Below are 22,883 nucleotides of genomic sequence, written 5' to 3' on the forward strand. Positions count from 1 at the left end.
GATGTAGATGTTCTAAAAATAAAGGGTTTGGAAGCAAAGTGCACTATTGTTTTATTTCCTAATTTAGCACAGCCATTCCCAGAGGAACTGTGTCATTGCAGCCAGGAACAGCTGCCCACAAGTATTTATGTTAAGCTATCCAAAAATCTGGTTTGGCAACCAAAGCAGAGAGGAGAGAACGTGCCTCCGGGCTGGTCCTTTATTAAGGGCTCCAGGTGCTCACAGGACCGCCTGAAGGCACCCAGGTTCTGTCCAAATTTAGAACAAGGGACTCTGCAGTTTGGAAAGTCAATGACTTCCCTTCCGCATCTTAGACTCAGGGTGCTTCCTACTGTGAGCGGTGCCTGTAGCTAACACTGACTGAATAAGGAAGGAAACCTTGTCGATATAAAAAAGGCTGTTGAAATGTTTGGAATTTTTTTCAATTAAAACTGCCTGTCAACATCTTGTTTAACCTCCTGAACATATTAGGCTGATCAGGACATTTGTCTGGGCTTCAGGGCTTGGTTACAGAGTTTCTCCTCTGACTTGGTGGGAAGTGTCCTCTCTGCTCTCCTCCCCGTGTCTGTGTCCTTGCTTTTTGCTTTCTCCTCCCATGGTCATCCTCCTTCCCGCACTCAGGGGCCCTCTCTCTCAGCTGGGCTTGCACATCCTCTCTGGTTCCAGAGCGACAGAGTGACAAGTGTGTTCCTTCCCTGGGGAGACATGCTCCAAATTCATTCATTTTCCAACAATGAAAATCCAAAATGTGCTCTCAACTCCTAAGAAGACAAGCGGGAGTTCTAAGTTAAGAGGATGCTGAAAGTCCAGTGGTCTGAAGGCTGGGAAGTGCGTTGGGAGCCTGGCTAGCAGGGTCCCCACTACCGTCCTGACCTGCAGGCTTCCCTGTCAGCACAAAGAGGCAGGGAGGCTTTAGAACATCTGCAGAAGAGTTGCTTTTTCCCTTTAGTTATAGAAGGAAAAGGGCGGTGGGAGAAGGGACTTCTTGCATCTGTGTCTGTATCTGCGGCAGAGAAAGGACGGATGCGGACTCGGGTTGTTGCCCGCCAGTGGCCATGCACTGAGCACAGCGGCCAGCCATGCAGAAGGTGTGAGGGTGAGAGGCCTGGGTGGCGCTGGGAGGCCTGGGCCGACCCCTTGGGGAGGGTGCAGAAGATGGTGTGGGGACACAGATGGTTTGCCCCACTGGGAATGTGGCTAGGAGGGTCACATCAACATTCTCAGATTTCCCACCCAGATATATATATATATGAAACCATAATATTTGTGATTTCACTGTAATCAATAAATTTATGCCAACTTCATACAAACATAATAGGAATCAAAGCAAGACAGTAACCTGCCTAAAGTGAAGTCTCCATGCTGTCCGTGGGCCTGATCTGTGAGGTGAAAGGACAGGAAGCAAGTGTGTCCGGCTCCCCACCACGGGACGGGCTTCTCACGCAACATAAAACTCTTTTATCTTCGCTCCCAGAACAACTAGTACTGATGTTTAAATGTCGGTGAAACATAATGTTTTTAATTTCACACCTCACAGAGCACAGCTGAATGCTTCATAACAACGTAAACAAAAGTTAGGCCAAGCACAGCAGACACATTGGGAGGAAGGCATGGCTTCCCCCGCGGTATATACTCCAGGTTTGCGCAGGAACACGTAACTAACAAACCGGTTGGCTAAGGCCACAGAAATGTGTTTTCTCATGTTTTGGCTGCTGACACCAGTCTCTTCTGACAAAGATGTGTTAACACTGGGTACAACAAACTGCACCTCTTTCCCAGGATCAATCAGGAAAACGCGACTCTGAGTTCTTCCTCATTTTCCAGTCTTATTTCTGCCTTGATTTCTTTTTGGTGGTGTCATAAGCACGAACAACTTCTTCCTGAGAAACAGCTCCATGCTCTTCTTGAGAGAAGGCGTACCCATCTGAAAGAAGCGCACAGGAGGAAGTGGGTCAGGGCAGAACCGGGGGAGCACACGAGGCTTGGAAGAAGCTGCTTTTGAGGAGACTACAGCTGAGCTTCCACACATGGGCCTCATCACCCTGGGTCGGTGGGAGCCTGAGACGGGGAGCCGGTGACCAGGGGAGTGTGTGCAGTGTGGGTGCGTGGTGGCAGGATGCAGCCTGGGGGGCTGGGTGCTGATGCTGGGACGGGAATGGCTCTAAGGGGCGGCCTCCCATTTAGGAGCTGCAGCTGAGCTCAGCCTGGGAAGCATAAACAGTGGGTCGCTGGTCCATGTCTGCACTTTCCCACCACCAATCACGTTGTTCTGCTCCGGAAATGTCCCAATGCGCCCGAAGCTGCAGGCCGGCCGGGTAATTGATGAAGCCATAACGTGCAGGGGAAAACATGCACCAGCTCACAGTGAAAGCTGGTAAAGGGCACGCTCGGAGCGGTCCTGTTTCTAAATTGGGCTGATTTGGGCTGGTAATAAGAAATTACAGTGGGTAACACATCTTATTTTTGTGTAAAGAAAAAAAATCACAAGATAAAGGCAAGAGGAATTTAGTGATTGGCCCTGTGGCCACAGCAAGACTGGTTCTTACAATCAGCTCCAGTAATAATAATAGAAATAATAATAATAATCCTATAGAATAAAAGCCTAATAAACAAATTGACCGACAGGCGGAATGACCAGTCGGTTGGGGGTGGGGCCAGTGAGCAGGCGGTGCCAGGCCAGCCAAGGTGGGTGCCAGTGGGCAGAGGGAGGGGACAGCAATCAGGGGGCAGCGGCGACCGGCGACCGGCAGTGGCAGAGGGGCAATGCGGGGGGCATGGAGGGGAGGGGCTGGCCGCTCGCTGGCCAGTGCTATCCCCCAATCACCCTCCCGGGTTGCCTCCTGCAGAGGGAGCCAGACTGCAGCTTAGACCCACAGTGAGCAGGCCTAAGCCATCAGACGAACGTCCCTCGAGGGCTCCTGGTCAAATTTTCATGCACTGGGCCTCTAGTAATAGTAATAATAGCAGCAGCAGCCAACAATTATTAAACACTGTGTGTACCAGGCACTGTCCTATGTACTGTGCACAAATGACTCATCTATTCCTCCCAACAGCCCTATGAGATAGATGCTAGTATTCTTCCCATTTCACAGATGGGAAAACTGAGGCATGGAGTGATTTCACGATCTGCCCAAGATCACAGACCTAGTGAGTGGCAGTTTGGAGCCAGACCCAGGCAGTGTTTCTGCAGGGCCCACACTTTCTTGCGTCACCAGTTCTTTAAAAGGTTTAGCAATAGTGGGCTTTCCTTCTTAATTGGTTCTGCCCACAGATGGGACGTTTATAAGACTCCCTCTCTGTTGGCTAACCCTTCTGGCTCAGCGGTGCAGAAGAGTCCCACGGCTGGATGAGACGTTCTGACCAAGACAGCACAGTGAAAAGCCTAACAAAGGTGACTCCCACCCACACCTGTTTATGACTGATCAATAGAGCTGTTAGTTAATCATCATAGTCTTTAAAGGAGAAGAAGAAACCAGAAATTCTCCTGGATTATAATTATTCAGCTCAGACATCTGGCTTAAAAAGGGGAGTTTCTGGAGTAAAAAGACATACAATCACAATGTGTAAAAGAGTCGTAGAGGGGATGGAGAAGAAGAGGCTTCAAAAGATTCTCAGGTGACTTCCTGCTCTGTGTACGCCCACAGACTCAGAGCTCTGTCCCTGGGCTGGCTTCCCAGTTCTTCTGGACAGCCTGCCTCTCAGCACCACCTGAGAAAGCCCAAGGGCAGGAGGGCCACCCTGGGAGGCCAGGGCTGGTCTCCAGAGGTGGGCTTGGGGCCTTCTGAGGACACGGCGGGGCAGCAGGGAGCGGGTGGGTGTGAAAGAACAAGCAAGCAAGCCTGACCCAGAACAGAGAGCAGTCTTCCACAGGGGCCTCTTGTCTACTCGCTTCCCTCCATCTCTAACAAAATCGAACCCACAAACCCCAAAACCCCACTCTGTGTGGTTGCCAGAGGAAGCAGCCACCGCCTAGGCCGGTGTGAGCAACACCCAGCTGGGCACTGAGCAGGCATGGCACATGTCTGGAGCAGAAACGCAGAAGCAAGCCTGGAGAGGGGCTGCTGGCTTGTTGGGGCTCTTCTCCTGACCCCTCCCTCCCTCCCCGCTACCTCCCCTTCCCCCCTCCCTCCTTCCTTCCCTCCCTCCCTCCCTCCCTCTTCCTCCTGATGCTGGGCTGCCAGCCTGTCCCAGGACAAGTGCTCTTTGTGCAGCGTCTTCATTGCAGTCCTAGAAGAGACATCTTTCCGAGGGATGTTTCAAAGAAAAATCTAACAAATACCACTGTCTCCTCCTGTAACGAGACTGTGTCCTGTGGTCCACTGGGACCCTTCCTTCTGCAGTCTTTGAAAGGCAATGTTTCCAGTAAACACAGGACGTTTCTGGGAGGGGCCCACAGCTGTCTTTGGACCCACTGTGCTGCCAGAACGACAGTCCCGCCAGGGCTCTGTGCCCCCAGGTGGATGCTTCTCACCCGACAGAAATGACTCTGGCCCCAAGTGATGGGAAGGCCTTGGGGGTGCTGTTCGTGAACCTGCCTGGGGCAGGCTGGGCTACTGCGTTCTCTCCCTGCGGATGGCTTTCCCAATCGGCTCTGCTTTCACCATGGACCCGGACCTGGGGCTGAGGCACTGGGGGCCGGGGGGCTGGTTCTAACCCCTGCCCGGCAGTAGCCTGGTCACAGGACTGTGGTCTCTAAGCTTCCTGGGTCTCCTTGGTTTACGTTCCTGTAAAACGAACGGCTTGGACCAGGTGAGGTCCAGGTTCTCACAGCTCTTGCCCTGGCTGAGTGTCCCCAGGCCGCAGAGCACTCTACCTCCATGCCAGAAAAGGGCACCTGTCTCATCAACCAGTCCAAATACAACAGCTGCCACCTCTCTTTTTGGATGTGTGTTTTGGGGGGAGGGGGCGGAGGGAAAGGAAAAAAAGGAACTTGTTGAGACAGAAACATTGTTTGGGAGAGTTCTTTTGGGAAAGGCATCTTAGCATTTGGAACTGTCCACTCCCTATTAACCAGAAGGAGCAAAAATCTGGCCTTTCATTTGCTCTGCTTTTCATTCAGACCCTGCCTGTGCCTACTGGGAAGCCAACCGCAGCGGTTTCTCTGCTTGTGGCTCGATGGCGCCCTCGCGTCTATCTGCCTCATTGGCAGTTTCCAGCAGAAGAGACGGCAGAGAGGGGCTCTGGTCCAACAGCAAATCTCCTGTCGGGGTGAGCAGAGCACCCCTCGGTCACTACCTCACTACCAAGTGGTTTCTCTGCCAGTTCCTATTAGTTGCCTCTGCCATCATGTTTCCAAAATGTTGTGCACTAAGACTTTCGGAACCAGACTTTCTTAATCTCAACTGAGACTTAAGGTGGACTTTGCAATTCAAGACTAAAAGGAGGATGGCCCCATAGGACTACCTAGGGGGTGGAGAGAAACTATCTCCCTCTCAGAAACCAGGTCTGGTTATAGTTAGAGTCACACTGGAAGAAGTCTCAGTGGAACAATAGCATTTGTGAGCCCAAAGTGGGGCTGCACCCCTCAGCCTGACAAAGACACCTCGGTTCACCAGCTTCTGTCTGATGACCATTAACCTGCCCCTGGCATCCAAACAGGAAGCTCAGAGGGAGCCCCCAGCTCTTAGCAATTCCCATGTTTATTCATCCTTCAGGAAGTCCTGACAGCCAGAAAGTACTGATGGGACCTGAAGAAAGCGCTCAGTGGTCCAGCTCTGAGCTCTCCCTGGCTGGCCTCCTAGAGCATCTGCCTCCACAGCCAGAATCCGAGGACAGAATGAGGTAGGTGAAAGGAGATGGAAAGGCAGGTGAATCTCTTAGTTATTTTGTCTAATAGGACATTTGGTGAAGTCTATAAAATTATGTCTTTTTTTCCCCATTATTTTGGAATAAAACTCCCCATAAGTAGCATTCTTTTGAATCTGAGCTCTGATAATATCTTTATGTAAAAAAAAAATACATTTTATTGATTTTTACAGAGAGGAAGGGAAAAGGATAGAGAGTTAGAAACTTCAATGAGAGAGAAACATCGATCAGCTGCCTCCCACACAACCCCTACTGGGGATCAAGCCTGCAACCAAGGTACATGCCCTTGACTGGAATTGAATCCGGGACCCTTCAGTCCATGGGCCAGCGCTCTACCCACTACCAGGCACTTATAATATCTTAATGAAAAGAGCAGTTTTCTGCCTGGAAAAATATTCCTAATAGCAGTAGAATTGGGGAATACCCTGGGACGATAAGGGTATTAGACCATATAGGAAACACTGATCTTGTGTGTTGGTTCATAAGGAACCAAAAGTACTGCCAAGATTAGAGTTTCCCCCCCAGTTTCCTGGGAAGACTGAGGCCCAAGACAGCTGATGGTTAGACCCAGGAGGACATGTAGGGGCCCAGACAAGCTACGCAGAACTTCTCACATCCCAGGAGCAGTTCCAACTGCTTGATAGCCTCGCGTAGTTGTCAATGACAGAAACATCTATTATCAATCAGGTCTTACTATGCATTTTGGGGTGCTTCTTAAATCTGCTGTGATTTTAGAAGCTTTTTCATATTTTTTGTACTTGCTCATTAGAATTTTTTGTCCTTCAAAATATTGAGAATTCAGCAAAATGTTTAGTTGTTGTTTTAAGACATTTTATGACTCTTCCTCAAAAGCTCTCACTTGGTCTTCGATCTACACAGTTGACTCTTGAACAACATAGGCTGAATTGTGTGGGTCCACTGATATGGAACTTTTTTCCAATAAACCCTCTAAACATATTTTCTCTTCTTTATGATTTTGTTAATAACATTTTCTTTCCTCTAGCTTACTTTGTTATAAGAATATAGTATCTAATACATATAACATAAACAATATGTGTTAATCAGCTGTTTGTGTTACCAGTAAGACTTCTGGTCAACAGTGTTATTAGTAGTTATGTGTTGAGGGAGTCAAAAGTTACATGCAAGTTTTCACCTGGGGTCGGCACCCCTAACCTCCCACGGTTCAGGGTCGACTGCCTCTATTCTTTCTTGATTACTTAGAAGCACATGTAGTTTGGAAACCAGCATGTGTTTCTCTGTGTCTGGTATAGAGAAGGCACTTTACATCCATCATTGGGAGCCCTCACAAAGACTAAGTAAGCTCATATTATTATAACTCTGTTTTCCCCCAGAGGATAACATAGAAGTTTCGAGAAATACTTAAGTTGCCCCAGTTACTCAACTATGGCAGAAAAAAATAGTGATGCCTAACATTTATTGGACTCTATATTGTCAGGCACCATTCTAGGCACCTTATGGTCTCACTTAATCCTCCCAACAACCCCAGGTAGGTTCTCATATAATCTCCATTTTACAGATGTAGAAACAGAGAGGTCAACTTGCTTACGATGACAAAAACGTTGCCCCGCCGGGACAGGACTGAAGGCAGCTCGGCTCCGGAGGGGACCTCACACGCCTCCCTCCTTGGACTTCCCTGCCAAGCCTCCTGACTTGACCACTCTCTCGGATCAGAGACACCACAACTGTGATTCTGATCTCCGGGCCATGCTGGGCCAGTTACTGTACTGACCGGATCCTCTGCCAGGTGCTCTGGGGCTGACACCACCTCTCTCCAGGGGCAGTGGAGCACTAAAGGACACACCAGGCAGGTGAGGCCCATGTGGAGCTGGCCCCAGGCCCCTGTCTCTCATGTTGGTATTCCAGTGGGAAAGTGAAGAGAGGAAGTGGATTACTAAGAGGGATGCCGTTCCACCCTTCCCTTCCCTCTCTGTATTGCCAGACACCACTAACATAGGTCTTTGAGCACCTGTCCTGTGGATGCAGTGATTATTTCCCCTAAGCTGCTCTTGGTCTACCATCGCTTCCTTCTCACCTCCTCGGGAGGAATGGGAAGCAGGAAGCGAGGCCTATGTGAAGAGATGACATGTGAACGTGTAAGAGGAAGTGTGGGCGGGAGAGATGGGCGGGTTCAGAGATGTAGGGGCCCACAGGCCTACAGGCCTCGGCACAGGAAACCTGCACTCTAATGTCACCCCTCAGCTGGGAGCCCAATGGCTGGATTGCTAAAATACACAGCTTCCCCATGAACTCTGGCAGGGATCCCATCTGCTTTCATGGCCTCCCTTCCGCTCCTTTGGGCTCCAGTGCAACCTCAGAGACCCTGTTCAGATCAGGTGCCTTCGGCAGAAACCAGACCGGGGCTTTAGTGGTCAGAGTGGGGCACCAGTGCTAGACATGGGGTGGCCTTCCTGGATAAAGCACAGAGACTTTTTTCCCAGTGATTGGCATTGTTTTAATTAATATACTAATCCTATATAATAATACCCTAATATGCAAATCGACCAAACAGTGGAATGACCAGGAATGACCAGTCGCTATGATGCACACTGACCACCAGCGGGCAGACGCTCAATGCAGGAGCTGCCCCCTGGTGGTCAGTGCGCTGCCACAAGGGGAGCGCTGCTCAGCCAGAAGCTGAGCTCACAGCTGACGAGCGCAGCGGTGGTGGCGGGAGCCTCTCCCACCTCCATGGCAGGCGGGTGGTAAGGATCCAGGGGTCCCGGACTGCGAGAGGGCGCAGGCCAGGCTGAGGGACCCTCCCTCCCAGTGCACGAATTTCACACACTGGGCCTCTAGTATTAAATAAAACCCTGCATATTGCTATCTTTGGGGAAACCAATTTAAAAGTAACATCACTTCAACCTTAGAAAAAATGCTACTGGGAGGCTGACAGAGGATCTTAACCACATCAGGATTTTAAGTTTAAGAATTTTGTCATTCAGGCATTTGATTGGGTCCCAGGGAACTACCTATATGCAAGCTGTACTTGCCTCAGGCCAAACACACGAATTTCACTTCTAAACGCGGTGCTCCAGCTTGGCAGCTGTCTCCTTCCCTATTAACAATGCCCAGGCCTTCATTAAGCTTCCCACCTTCCTGCGTGGGCCAGGTCTCGCTGGCCTGCGTGGGCTGTGGTGACTACTTACGTGGGACACTCTGCTGGAGGGAACCTCCTCGGAAGAGAGTTGGGGGGGTCTTCCTGCTGAGCCTCTTTAACAAGTGGTCTCGCTCATTCATCCTGCAGGTAAATCAAACATGTCAGTCTCTAGTTCACCTGGATACATCTCAAAGGTTCTGGCTGAATGACTTCCGGTTGTAAAATAAAACAAACAGTGCGGGGGGAAGCTTCCTTCCCCACGTCAAGACAAATGCCCAGTTTTGCACGCCGCCCACTGTTGACGGTAGATGCTATCTCGACACTCGGAGTGCACAGCCCTCTCTTCTAAAAGGCGCTCTGTGTTCAGCCGTCCTGCTCACAGCGCCTCAGCACTCTGCCTCCCTCTGAATTGAAGGGCACTACAAGTGCCCTTTCATGCCGGCAAACCCCGGCTTCCCGGAACGCTTTGGAAGGAGTGATCTGTTTCTATGGTAAATGTCTTAAAAGCCTCACTCCCACCTGCAGCCTCCTTTCCTCGAGCCAGTAAATGGTACCAGGGCCAGGGCCCCTCCCAGGTGCCCCAGGACCCCCGCAGGAGACGGGCTTCTTTCCACAGAACCGGATGCTTATTATGAAACACAATAAAAATCAAGGTGAGCTTTCTTTGAAAACATAAGGATTGGGAGCTCTTCCTGCCTTTCCAGAAATGATTCCCTCTAAGGCGGCCACAGCTGTGAACAGACATGATCTATCCCAGAGGACAGCCGTCTTCATGCCTATCAACCGAGTGGGTGCTTGAGAACTGTCCAGGCGGCCAGAGTGCTCTGATTCCTTACCATCACTCTGCTTGCTCCCAAAGAGATTTCTGGTACACAGCAGTTTGCCAGTGCCCTCTATTATGGGGTGAATTGTGTCCCCCCACATTCATGGGCTCAATTCCTAACCTCCAGCACCTCAGAATGTGACTGCATTGGAAGAGGGGGTCTTTAAGAGGTGATTGTGTTAAAATGAGGTCATTGGGGTGGGGCCTTAATCCAGTACCACTGGGGTCCTCATGAGGAGAGGAGACTAGGACACACACAGAGGAAAGACCACGTGAAGACAAAGGAAGAAGACGGACTTCTACAAGCTGAGGGGAGAGGCCTCAGGAGAAACCAAGCCTGGCCACACCCTGATCTTGGACTTGCAGCCCCAGAACTGTGAGACAATAACTTTCTTTTGTTTAAGCCCCCAGTCTGTGGTATTTTCCTATGGCAGCAAATACACCCCCAATCTGCTGTCTGTGGGGACGTGAGGGTTAAGGAGCTGCAGTTGCTTGTGATCCAAAGCACCTCCCCTGGCCCTGTCCATGAGCCTCAAGCCCAAGGAGGACCTTCTCCTGACCAGAGTCCATGTCACCACTCCTTCACGGGCCTCTGAAAGAGGAGCAGGGCCCTGGGTATTCTTAGTAGTTCTCTGAGCTGAAGTTCATTTTGCACTTGGGTTTCCAAAAGAGAGCATTTTCTGATTCTCTTGGTTGAAAGGACAATGTTTGACTCATCACCAATTAAGGGTGAGCCTGCGCTAGCTAAACATGTGTGCACACGTCCCTTCCCAGTGCAGGACTGAGCCACGGTTGGAGAGTGAAGGTGAAATACCCAAGTCAGCTAATTCTTCCCTGTGCTACCACTCTCTGGCTCACACCTGCAAAGAATCTGGGAATCACCAAGCACTGCCATCTTCATGAAGGTATTCACTGAGGTACAAAAGTTTTTCATCAAGATACATAGCTATCTGTTACGTTGATTTATAACTTTCACATACTTAGACATGGTATGTACTTTCCATCGCACTCGTGCATCAAATCCTGCAAATGTCAGGAGTGGACCTGGCTGTGAGAACTACTTCAGATTTTAACCAAATAATAAAATCTCAAATATCAAGTCCCCTTATACTCTTCTCTGATTCCATTCTTCTCCCTTCTACTATCATAAAGTTAGAAATAATATTTTGTTCATATTTCATACTTTGTTCTATAATATGCATTCACATTAATATATAATTTTGTTTTAAAATATGTCTAAATTGGATTATTTATTTTATACTTCTAGTTTATCCTATTTTTGCTTTGTTCCTTCTTTTCTCCTTTCTTATCACCTTTGCAATATCTACTCACGTAGAGGACAAGTTAATCTCTTTTCCTTCTGGACACTTAAAACATTTTTTTTTTTTTTTATTGATTTCAAAGAGGAAGGGAGAGGGAGAGAGAGATTCGAACATCAATGATGAGAGAGAATCATTGATCCGCTGCCTCCTGCACGCCCCACACTGGGGGTAGAGACTGCAACCCCAGGCATGTGCCCTGACAGGGAATTGAACTGGGACCTCCTGGTTCATGGGTCGACACTCAACCACTGAGCCACAGCGGCTGGGTTCTTCTGGACACTTTTATAATTCTCTTTGCTTTTGGTGTTGTACAGCCTCATAACAACACTTAGTATGACCAGGTGTAGATTTGTCTTATATTCTGCTCATTAGTCATTTGGAAAATTTAAATCAAATAGATAGCACTTAACATATATTAGGATGGCTATAATAAAAAACAAACAAAAAGCAGAAAATAACAAACATTGGGGGGAATGTGGAGTAATTGGAACCCTAGCACATTACTGGTGGTACTGTAAAATGGTGTGGCCATTGTTCTTCAATAAGCTCAGCATGGAGTTACTGTATTAGCCAGAAAGTCCACTCCTAGATACACACCCAAAAGAATTATAATCAGAATCAAATAGATACTTGTATACCAGTATCTGAAGCAGTATTATTTACAACAGCTCCAAAATGGAAACAAGTTAGATATCTATTAACTGATAAACAAAAATATTGTATATCCACACAGTGGAATATTATGCAGCCACAAAAAGAAATGAAGTACTGATATATGTTACACAGGCATAAACCTTGAAAACATTATGGTAAGTAAAAGGATACAAACCAAAAAGGCTATATATTGCATGATTCCATTTATAGGAAATCTCCAGAACAGAGATTTCCTATGTAGAGACACAAAGAAGAGTAGTAGTTGCCAGGGACTGTAGGTTGGGAGTGTGGGGGAGGGGAATGGGAGTGACTGCTTAAAGCAAACAAAGTTTCCTTCTGGGGAGATGAACTATGTTCTAGGATTAGACAGTGGCGATGATTCCACAACCTTGTGACTATACTAAATGCCACTGAATTGTACACTTTAAAATGGTAAATTTTATGTTAGGTGAATTGTATCACTGTATTTAAAAAAGAAAGATCAATTAAAAAAGCAAAAAGGAGGGGAAAGGGCCCTGAATTAAGGTATATTTCCTCCCATCACCTGCACTGTTGGTTTATTTCTCCAGTGGTGGAGTGAGAAGGTGCTGTCTTTGATTTTTTTCTATCCCCGCTTAGCGGGTATGCTGACTGGGACGTGCAGATAGGAAATGTGCATGTAAACAAAAGTTCACCAGAGGTACATGCACTCTTAGTGCCTCCCAAACAATAGTGATGAAACTCAGTCTCACACAAGTCCGTCCACCAGGCTCTGCTTAGAAGCTGACATGAGGAGGGGGTGTGCTTCTGTCTCAAAAACCGAGCAGTGTTAAGAAGGGGCGGAGAGCTGGGAAGCCAGTGTTGGGAAATAATAAACTCTTTTGTCCACAGTTCTGTCAGGAGGCTATTCCTGCAAAAGCTGCGCACGCCTAACTGCCAAAGCTCAGGAGCATGGAGAATATAACAAATAACTGCACATGTGTTTTTAAATCTTGTCAGTAGTTATAGCTGGTAGGAATTGCAGCTGACACCTCAACAAGTCCAAAAACAAATAGGTATTTCTAGAAACCTACCGGTATTTTTAAGTTAATGCTGAACTGCCTTCAAAACATAAATTTAATAGGTTCCTCCAGAAAAAAAGCTTGTCCAAAATTCCTTTTCCTTGAGGCAAGGCCAAACATCTACCAACTGATAAGAGTGTGGAAACTCTAACCTATTTTTAAGGATCCCTAGAAAATGAGATTTCACAGCCTCAATCGGTAACTTATTTTACTAATTATAATCTAAACGTTAGGAAATGAGGACCTTTTGGGCTCGTGTGTATTCCAGACCTACCCAGGCCTTTGTAGGACCACTTCGTTCAGTACACTTATGTACGGGGTGGGTTAAAAGTAGGTGTACAGTTGTGAGTATGTGAAACAGAGTTTATTCTTGTATTATTTTTAAAATATATATTTTTATTGATTTCAGAGAGGAAGGGAAAGGGAGAGAGAGATAGAAACATCAATGATGAGAGAGAATCATTGATGGGTTTGCCTCCTGCAGGTCCCACACTGGGGGTCGATTTTTATGGTTTCACATCGAGCCCACAACTCAGGCATATGCCCTGAGCAGGAATCTTATCGTGACCTCCTGGTTCATAGGGCGACGCTCAACCACTGAGCCATGCTGGCCAGGCAATTCTTGTATTATTGCTTATTAATTATTGTATTATTAATTAATTATTGTATTATTTCCCACATGAACAACTGTAAACCTACTTTTGCTCCATCCGGTAATGAGGGAAAATAACAAGAATAAAACTAAATAAAATAGGTTTTCCATGCAAACATTCCAATAAGATAGGAGTTACACCCTGGACTAGGAGCCCATCATTAATTCTCTTTTATTATATGGTAGTAAATTATTTTCCTTTTTTCTTTCTGCCAATTCATACCCAGCCCATTTTTATACTTATTTTCTTATTTTTATTTTTGGTGGGGGTGCTTTTTGGGGTTCAAATTTCCCTACTATGTCCTTTGTACTTTTTAAAAAAAAATCTTTATTGTTGAAAGTATTACCTATGTTCCCCTTTCCCCCCATTGACCTCCTCTAACCTGCCTCCACCCCTGCCCCAGGCCTTCACCACCCTATGGTCTATGTCCATGGTTGATGTATATGTGTATACAAGTTCTTTGGTTGATCTCTTGCCCTCCCTCCTTCTCCTTCCCTCTGAGATTCCACAGTCTGTTTCATGCTTCTATGTCTCTGGATCTATTTTGTTCAAGAGTTTATTTTGTTCTTTAGATTCCACATCTGAGTGAGATCATGTGATACTTGTCTTTCTCTGACTGACTTATTTCACTTAGCATAATGCTCTCCAGTTCCCTCCATGCTGTCTCAAAAGGTAAGAGATTGTTCTTTTTTACTGCTGCATAGTATTTCATGGTATAAATGTACCACAAGGTCTATCGGGGGGCCGGCCGGCCGGGTGGAGGGACCCCAGGAGGTTGGCCGGCCAGCCCCCCGATCGAGGCCTATAGGGAGGGCCAGCTGGCCGGGTTGAGAGGCCGTGGGAGGTTGGCTGTGGGGTTGCACTGACCACCAGGGTGCAGCTCCTGCATTGAGCTCCTGCCCATTGGTGGTCAGTGCATGCCATAGCAACTGGTCGACCGGTCGTTCTGGTCATTTGGTCATAACGGTCGCTTAGGCTTTTATATATATAGATGGGTGTGGGATTTTGTCGAATGCTTTTTTGTGGCTATTGATATGATCATGTGATGTTTGTCTTTCAATTTGTTTATGTCATGTATCACATTTATTGATTTGGGAATATTGTACTAGCCTTGCATCCCTGGAATAAATCCCACTTGTTCATAGTGTATGATCTTTTTAATATATTGTTGGATCTGGTTTGCTAATATTTTGTTGAAGATTTTAGCATCCATGTTCATCAGGGGTATTGGCCTGTAATTCTCTTTCTTTGTAGAGTCTTTATCTGGTTTTGGAATTAGGATAATGCTGGCCTCATAAAAAGAGGTTGGAAGTGTTCCTTCCTCTCACATTTTTTGGAATAGTTTGAGGAGGACAGGTGTTAGTTGTTTGACTTTTGGTACAACTCTCCTGTGAAGCTGTCTGGACCAGGGCTTTTATTTGCTGGGAGTTTCTTTGGTTACTGCTTCTATTTCATCAGTTGTTATTAGCCTATTCAGGTTTTCTGATTCTTCCTGATTCAGTTTTGGGAGACTATATTTTTCTAGAAATTTGTCCATTTCATCCACATTGTCCAGCTTGTTGGCATATAATATTTTCTTATAGTTCCTTGTATTTCTGTGGTGACAGTTGTTACCTCACCACTTTCGTTTCTGATTTTATTTATTTGGGTCCTTGCTCTTTGTTTCTTGATGAGCCTGGCTAAAGGGTCATCAATCTTGTTTATCTTTTCAAAGAAGCAGCTCTTGGTTTTATTGATTTTTTTATTGTTGTTTTTTTTTTAAATGTCTGTCATTTATTTCTGCTGTAATCTTTATTATTTCATTCCTTCTACTTACTCTGGGATTTTCATATTCTTCTCTAATTATTTAAGTTGCAGGGTTAAATAGTTCATTATTAATTTTTCTTGTATTTTTTTTTATGTAGGCCTGGTAGAACTTCCCTTTCATGAGTGCTTTTGCTGTATCCCATAGATTTTGGGTTGGTTCAAGTTCATTTTCATTTGTTTCCAGGAAGTTTTTGATTTCTTTTTTAATCTCATTTGTAACATTGTTTAATAACATGCTATTTAGCCTCCATGTGCTTGAATGTTATTGAGTGTTTTTACTGTGGTTGATTTCCAATTTCATTCCACTGTTATCTGAGAAGATGCTTGATATGATTTCAATCTTCTTGAACTTGTAGAGACTTGTTTTGCATCCTAACATGTGGTCTATATTTGAGAATGACCCATGTGCACTTGAGAAGAATGTATATTCCGTAGTGTTGGGTGAAATGTTCTATAAATGTCTATTAAATCCATCTGATCCAGTATGTCATTTAAAGTCAATGTTTCCTTGTTAAGTTTTTGTCTGGAAGATCTATCCAGTGAAGACAGTGGGATGTTAAAGTTTCCTACCATGACTATATTGCTGTTCATCTCTCCCTTAAAGTCCTTCAGAAGTGTGTGTGTGTGTGTGTGTGTATCTAATCTAATAATAGACAAATATGCAAATTGACCACACCTTTGCTACACCTAAGCCACGCCCACCAGCCAAGCCACGCCCACCAACCAATCAGGATGAGTATGCAAATTACCCCAACAAAGATGGCGGCTAATTTGCATATCAAGACAGTGTTGAAAGAAGCCAAGAGCTGCAGAAGGGAGTAAAGCTTCGAAGAAGCAAGCAAGCCGGGGGGCGGGGGGGAGGTGAAGGGAGGAGCAAAGTCAGGGCCAGGGGCGAAGGGAAACGCAGGCGGGCTGGAGGAGAAGGCGGGGCGGGCGACAAGGGCGGAGGGGAGGCGGGGTAGAGTGCAGCAGGAAATCCTATTGCAGGATTTTTCCTGCAACGGGAACGCTAGTATATATATATATATATATACACACACACACATATATATATATATACACACACATATACACATACATACATATATGTGTGTGTGTGTATATATATATATATATATATATATTTTTATATTTATTTTGGTGCTCCTATATTGGGTGCATATATATTTGCCAGGGTTACAGCCTCTTGTTGGATTGATTCCTTTAATATTATGTAGTGACCTTTATTGTCTCTTGTGATGGGCTTCATTTTGAAGTCTATTTTGTTAGATATGCATATTGCTACCCCAGCTTTTTTTGTTTCCATTTGCATGGAAAGTTTTTTTCCCCATCCCTTCACTCTCATCCTGTATGAGTCTTTTGTTCTGAGGGGGTCCAATCAGCTACCCTATGTATTTTGATTGGAATATTTAATTCATTTACATTTAAGGTTATTATTGACTAGTGGCCCGGTGCATGAAATTTGTGCACGGGGGGTGGGGGGTGTTCTTCAGCCTGGCCTGCACCCTCTCCAATCTGGGACCCCTTGAAGGATGTCCCACTGCCGGTTTACAGGGATCGGGCCTAAACTGGCAGTCGGACATCCTCTCACAATCCAGGACTGCTGGCTCCAGCCGCTTAACTGCCTGCCTGCCTGATTGCCCCTAACCACTCTGCCTTCCAGCCTGCTCACCCCCAAATGCCCCCCGCCAGCCTGATCACCCCCAACCGCCCCCCCCTGCTGGCCTGCTTGCCCCCAACTGCCCCCCCCCTGCTGGCCTGCTCATCCCCACCTTCCCTCCCCACTGGCCTGCTCACCCCCAACTGTGCCCCTGCTGGCCTGCTCACTCCAAAGTGCCTCCCCTGCTGTCCTGATCACCTCCAACTGACCCCCACTGATGGCCTGCTCACCCCCAACTGGCCTCCCTGCTGGTCTGCTTACCCCCAACGGCTCCTGCCATCCCATCCTGGCCTGATCACCCCCTGGTGACTCAAGGTCCCAGCCCCTCCTTTTTTTCTTTTTCTTTTCTTTTTTTTTTTTCAGTGCCTCCTTGAGCGGAGGCCAGGGCTGGCTGGAAGCAAGTATCTAGGATTTATTTATCTTCTATAATTGAAACTTTGTAGCCTTGAGCGGAGGCCAGGGCCGGCCAGGGCGGGCGGGAAGCTTGGCTTCCTCCATTGCCGGGGGCAACCCAAGCCTCCTGCTTGCTCCAGCTCTGTGGCTACTGCTATTTTTGTTGGGATTTATTTATCTTCTATAATTGAAACTTTGTAGCCTTGAGAGGAGGCCAGGGCTGGCCAGGGTGGGCGGTAAGTTTGGCTTCCTCCATTGCTGGAGCAACCCAAGCCTCTGCTTGCTCCAGCTCTGTGGCCAGCCGCCATTTTGGTTGGGTTAATTTGCATACTCACTCCTAATTGGCTGGTGGGCGTGGCTTGCCATAGTGGAGTGATGGTTAATTTGCATGTTTCCCTTTTATTAGTGTAGATAGGTACTTATTTGTTGGCATTTTAATTATTTATGCCTATGTTTATCTCTCTCTTCCTCCCTCTCTTTCTCTCTCTTTCTCTTTCTCTTTTTCCTCCCTCTCTCTTCTTCTCATTAAAGCATTCCCTTTAGCATTTCTTTCAGTGCTGGTTTCAGTGATAAACTCTTTTAGCCTTTCTTTGTCTGGAAAGCTCTTTATTCCACCCTCTATTTTGAATGATAGCCTTGCTGGATATAGAATTCTTGGTTTCAGATTCTTGCTTTTCATTACCTTGAATACTTCATGCCATTCCCTTCTGGCATGTATAGTTTCTGATAAAAAATTAGCTGACAGCCTTATGAGAGCTACTTTGTAGATAACAAAATGCTTTTCTCTTGCTGTCTTTAAGATTCTCTCTTTGTCTTTAATTTTTGGCATTTTAACTATTATGTGTCTGGGTGTGGGCCTGTTTGGGGTCTTCTTGTTTGGGACTCTCTGTGCCTCCTGAACTTGTGTGACTTTTCCCTTCACCAGGTTAGGGAATTTTTCTGACATTATTTCTTAAAACACATTCTCTATCCCTTGTTCACTTTCTTCCCCTTCTGGCACTCCTAAGAATTGAATATTGTTACATTTCATGTTGTCTCACTGCTCCCTTAAATTGTTCTCTTGTTTTCTTTTTGGTTCTGTGACTGAATGATTTTTTTTCTACCCTGTTTTCTAATTCACTGATCAGATCCTTGGCTTCCCCTAATTTTCTGTGTATTCCTTCAACTGTGTTCTTTCTTAGTGCTATGTCCTCCTTCATAGTTACTATATCTTCCCTCATGATGTTGAGCATCTTTGCCATCATTATTCTGAACTCTATGTCTGATAAATCTCTTATTTCCATTTCATTTAGCTCTTCTTCTGGTGAATTTTCTTGTTCTTTCATTTGGGGCTTGTTTTTTTGTCTCCCCATTTTGTCTGCCTGTTTGGGTTGGTGTCAGTGTATTAGGTAGGTCTGCTATGACTCCTAATCTTTAGTGCAGGACAAGGTCAGACACTGTTTGTGACTGGTCCTGAGTACCCTGCTTGGAGCTATCAGCAATTCACAGCTTGTGACTCCCTCTGCTGGGGCTGGGTGCCTTTGGAAAGGAACAAGATGTGCACCAGGCTGTGCTTTTCCTAGACCAGAAGTAGATCAGGCATAGACTCCAAGCCTCCAGAGATCCTCCTCTACCTTCAGTCCAATTGTCACTCAGTCTTGATTAGCTTTAGGCTATTGACCACAGGGTGAGGGGAGAGGTCTTCCAACAGAATGGGGCAACTGCCTTCCCTCCAGACTAAAACCACCTGGATAGCAATGGTTCACCAGAGAAAGATGCCCTCTGCAGCTTGAGGGAATGACTTAGCACAGGAAAGCTGGGTGGCTGCCCTCTGAACTCTAACCTCAGAGCCCCAATTCTGGCTTCTGCTCACACAGCACCAGTCCACTCTGCCCTCCCTCTTCTGGAGCCCAAGGTGAGTGGCTGCACATGAAATTTTGTGCATTGGCTCTTTAAGAAAGTGCCTGCATTTACAGCCGTCTCTCTGGAAACAACCCTTCTTCTTTTCATAGCCAGATGTTCTGTGGGCACCTTGCTTAGTTCTGGTGCTCTGGACTGGGGAGCCCAGATATCTTAGTGGGAACTCCCCACAGCTGATATATCTCTCTTGAACTTCAGCTGCTGTCTGTGGGAGCCCAGCCAGCCCTTTTGCACCTCTGCACTTCCTACCAGTCTCTATGCAGTCTCCACTTTTCATCCTTTACAAAGATAGGATATTGTATTTTGTTAAGAATTCAGCTTACATAGAACAATTAGAGAACAGTCTGGCTGAGAAAAGAATAGGATTCAAGGTTACCTAACTTAATATAAACTACATTCCAAAATAATATAGATTCCTCTAGTTCTTCCTGGTCTCAATGTCTCCTCTGACCATCAAAACTAGGAACTGGAGGGAAGAAAGGTTTGTACTAGCACAGATGTCACTTTCTTACCCAGCAGGCATCAGTGGAGGCCAACTAGGGAATCTAAATTATCTAATGCTGTCAGGAGGAAGGCTTTCATAAAGTCCAGTAGTAAAAGGGGAACTTCCTCAACTTGCCAAAGAACATCTACAAAAAACGTTCAACTAACACCATACTTTATGATGAAAGACTGAATGCTTTCCCTCCAATATTAGAAACAAGGCAAAAATGTCCATTCTCTTATTCAACAGAGTGCTGGAATTTCTAGCCAGTGCAATAGGCAAGAAAAGGAAATAAAAGACACATGGATCAGAAAGAGGAATAAAAGCACTCCTATTTTTAGATAAAATGATTGTCTAGAAAATAACAAGAAATATAAATATATAAATATGAAAACAACCACACATATACATGCAAAACTCCTAGAATGAATAAATGAGTTCAGCAAGGTTGCATGATGTAAGACCAACATACAGAAATCTGCTACATTTCTAAGTATTAGCACATGGATCCTGAAATTAAAAATACAGTGCAATTTATGAATACTCAAAAAATGAAATAGTTAGATGTAAATCTAGCAAAACATATACAGGATTTGTATGCTAAAAATTATACAATGCTGATGAAATAAACCTAAAGGGCCTGAGTAAATAGAGAAACATACCATGTTCATGGATTGGAAGACTCTATAGTAAAGATATTAATTCTCCCCCAAATTATACATAGATTTAATGCAATTTCTATCAAAATGTCAACAAGATTTTTTTGTACATATAGACAACACTATTCTAAAAACTACACAGAAAGTCAAAGGAACTAGAATAGTTAGAATTTTGAAAAAGAATAAAATGGAAGAAATCATTCTAGCTGATTTTAAGACTTATGATATACTAATCAAGACAGTAGGACATTGGTTGAGGAATAGATACACAAATACCTAGAACAGAATAGAGAACCCAGAAATAAACTCATCAAAGCAAATCCATCTAATTTTTGACACCGGTAAAAAGCAATTCAATGAAAGAAATGTTCTCTTTACAACAAATGGTGCTGGAGGAACTATGCATCCATAGGCCAGAAAAACCTCAAAACAAACCTCTATCCAGTGTCACACCTTATACTGGTACAAATAGTAATTCACAGACTTAAAAGTAAAACATAAAACTATACAACCACTAGAAAAAAAAACAGAAAAATATCATTGGGATCTAGGACTATGCAAAGAGTTCTTAGATTTTACATGAAAAGCATAGTCCATAAAGAAAAACTGATTAATTTTGCTTCTGAGAAAGAGGCTGAAAGAACAAGCCACAGAGTGGGAGAAAATATTTGTCAACCACATATCTGACAAAGGACTAATGTCTAGAATATATAAAGAACTTGAAACTCAACAGAAAAAATCCATAGAATCCAATTAAAAATGGGCAACAGATATGGAGATGTTTTACTAGAAAGGATGTACATATGGCCATAAGCACATGGAAAGATGTTCAACATTGTTAGCAAGTAGGGAAATGCAAATTAAAACCACAACGAGCTATTGCCACATACCTATCACAAACACTAACAACAAAAAAAGTGACACCACCAAATGCTGGCAAGGGTATGGAAAAACTAGATCACTTATACATTGCTGGTGGCAATGTAAAATGGCATGCATGGCCACTCTACAAAATAGTTTGGCAATCCCTTAAAAAAACAAATACCACAACTGTGTGGCTGTATTAACAACCACTGAATTATATATTTTGAAAAGGTGAAGATTATTTGAATCTCAAAAAAAATAAAATAAAATCAGATAAACCTGTATTAATGTGTAGCCAACCCATAGAATTGTAAGCTAAATAAATGGTATTCTTTTTAAAGGAAAAATCGCACACCTAAATATGCAACTACCACAAACCCAGCGGTTCTACTCCTAGACATTTACCCTAGGGAAATGAAGACTATGTTTACACAGAAACCTATATACAAATATTTATAAGAGCTTTATTCATAATAGCCCCAAACTAGAAACCCAGATATCCTTCAACAGGTGAATGGTTTAACATAATGTGGTCTATCTGTACCATGAAATACTACTCAGCAAGAAAGAGGAAGAGCCAAGCCGGAATGGCTCAGTGGTTGAGCTTCAATTTATGAAGCAAGTCACAGTTTGATTCCTGGTCAGGGCACATGCCTGGGTTGTGGGCTTGATCCCCACTAGGGGATGTGCAGGGGGTAGCCGATCAATGATTCTCTCTCATCATTGATGTTTCTATCTCTCCTTCTTCCTTTCTGAAATATCTATATACTAGAAGCCTTGTGCATGGGTGGTCGGACATCCCTCTCACAATCCAGGACTGCTGGCTTCCAAGTGCCCTCCCCTGCAGGCTTGGTCTCCCACAACTGCCCTCCCCTGCTGGCCTGGTCCCGCCCAACTGCCCTCCCCTGCAGGTCTGGTCCCCCCCAACTGCTCTCCCCTGCAGGCCTGGCCCCCCCAACTGCCCTACCCTGCAGGCTTGGTTCCCCCCAACTGCCCTCCTCTGCAGACCTGGTCTCCCCCAACTGCCCTCTCCTGTAGGCATGGTCCCTCCCAACTGCCCTCCCCTGCTGGTCTGGTCCCCCTAACTGCCCTCCCCTGCAGGCCTGGTCCCCCCAACTGCTCTACCCTGCAGGCCTGGCTCCCCCAACTGCCCTCCCCTGCAGGCCTGGTGCCGCCCAACTGCTCTCCCCTGCAAGCCTGGTCCCCCCCAACTGCCCTACCCTGCAGGCCTGGTCCTTCCCAACTGCTCTCCCCTGCTGGCCTGGTCACCCCAACTGCCCTCCCCTGCTGGCCTGATCACCCACAACTGCCCTCCTCTGCAGGCCTGGTCACCCCTAACTGCCCTCCCCTGCTGGCCTGGTCCCCCCTAACTGCCCTCCCTTGCAGGCTTGGGTCCCTCCCAACTGCCCTCCCCTGCTGGCCTGGTCACCCACAACTGCCCTCCTCTGCTGGCCCGATCACCTCTAACTGCCCTCCCTGCTGGCCTGACTGCCTACAACTGTCCTCCACTGCAGGCCTGGTCCCCCCCAACTGCCCTCCCCTGCAGTCCTGGTCCCCCCCAACTGCCCTCCCCTGCTGACCTGTTCTCCCCCAACTGCCCTTCTCTGCTGGCCCAGTCACCCCTGACTGCCCTCCTGGCTTGCCTGATCGCCCGCAACTGCCCTCCCCTGCAGGCCTGGGTCCCCCGCAACTGCCCTCCCTTG

The 22,883-nt window shown here is 46.1% G+C and overlaps 1 protein-coding gene across 1 annotated transcript in view; it reads right to left on the reverse strand.

Annotated features, from left to right (window-relative positions):
• Nucleotides 1–1,508: 1,508 nt before the first annotated feature.
• ATP8A2 (ATPase phospholipid transporting 8A2) overlaps nucleotides 1,509–22,883 on the reverse strand; it is a 528,491-nt gene continuing 507,116 nt past the window's right edge. The window contains exons 34-35 of the mRNA XM_054719729.1: nucleotides 8,973–9,064; nucleotides 1,509–1,924 (exon numbers count right to left, since the gene is read on the reverse strand). Coding sequence (XP_054575704.1) covers nucleotides 1,827–1,924; nucleotides 8,973–9,064 — 190 coding nt within the window. The 3' untranslated portion in view covers nucleotides 1,509–1,826. The remainder of the gene's footprint in view (nucleotides 1,925–8,972; nucleotides 9,065–22,883) is intronic.

This window comes from Eptesicus fuscus, chromosome 7, assembly GCF_027574615.1.
Source record: "Eptesicus fuscus isolate TK198812 chromosome 7, DD_ASM_mEF_20220401, whole genome shotgun sequence".
Lineage (NCBI taxonomy): Eukaryota > Metazoa > Chordata > Mammalia > Chiroptera > Vespertilionidae > Eptesicus > Eptesicus fuscus.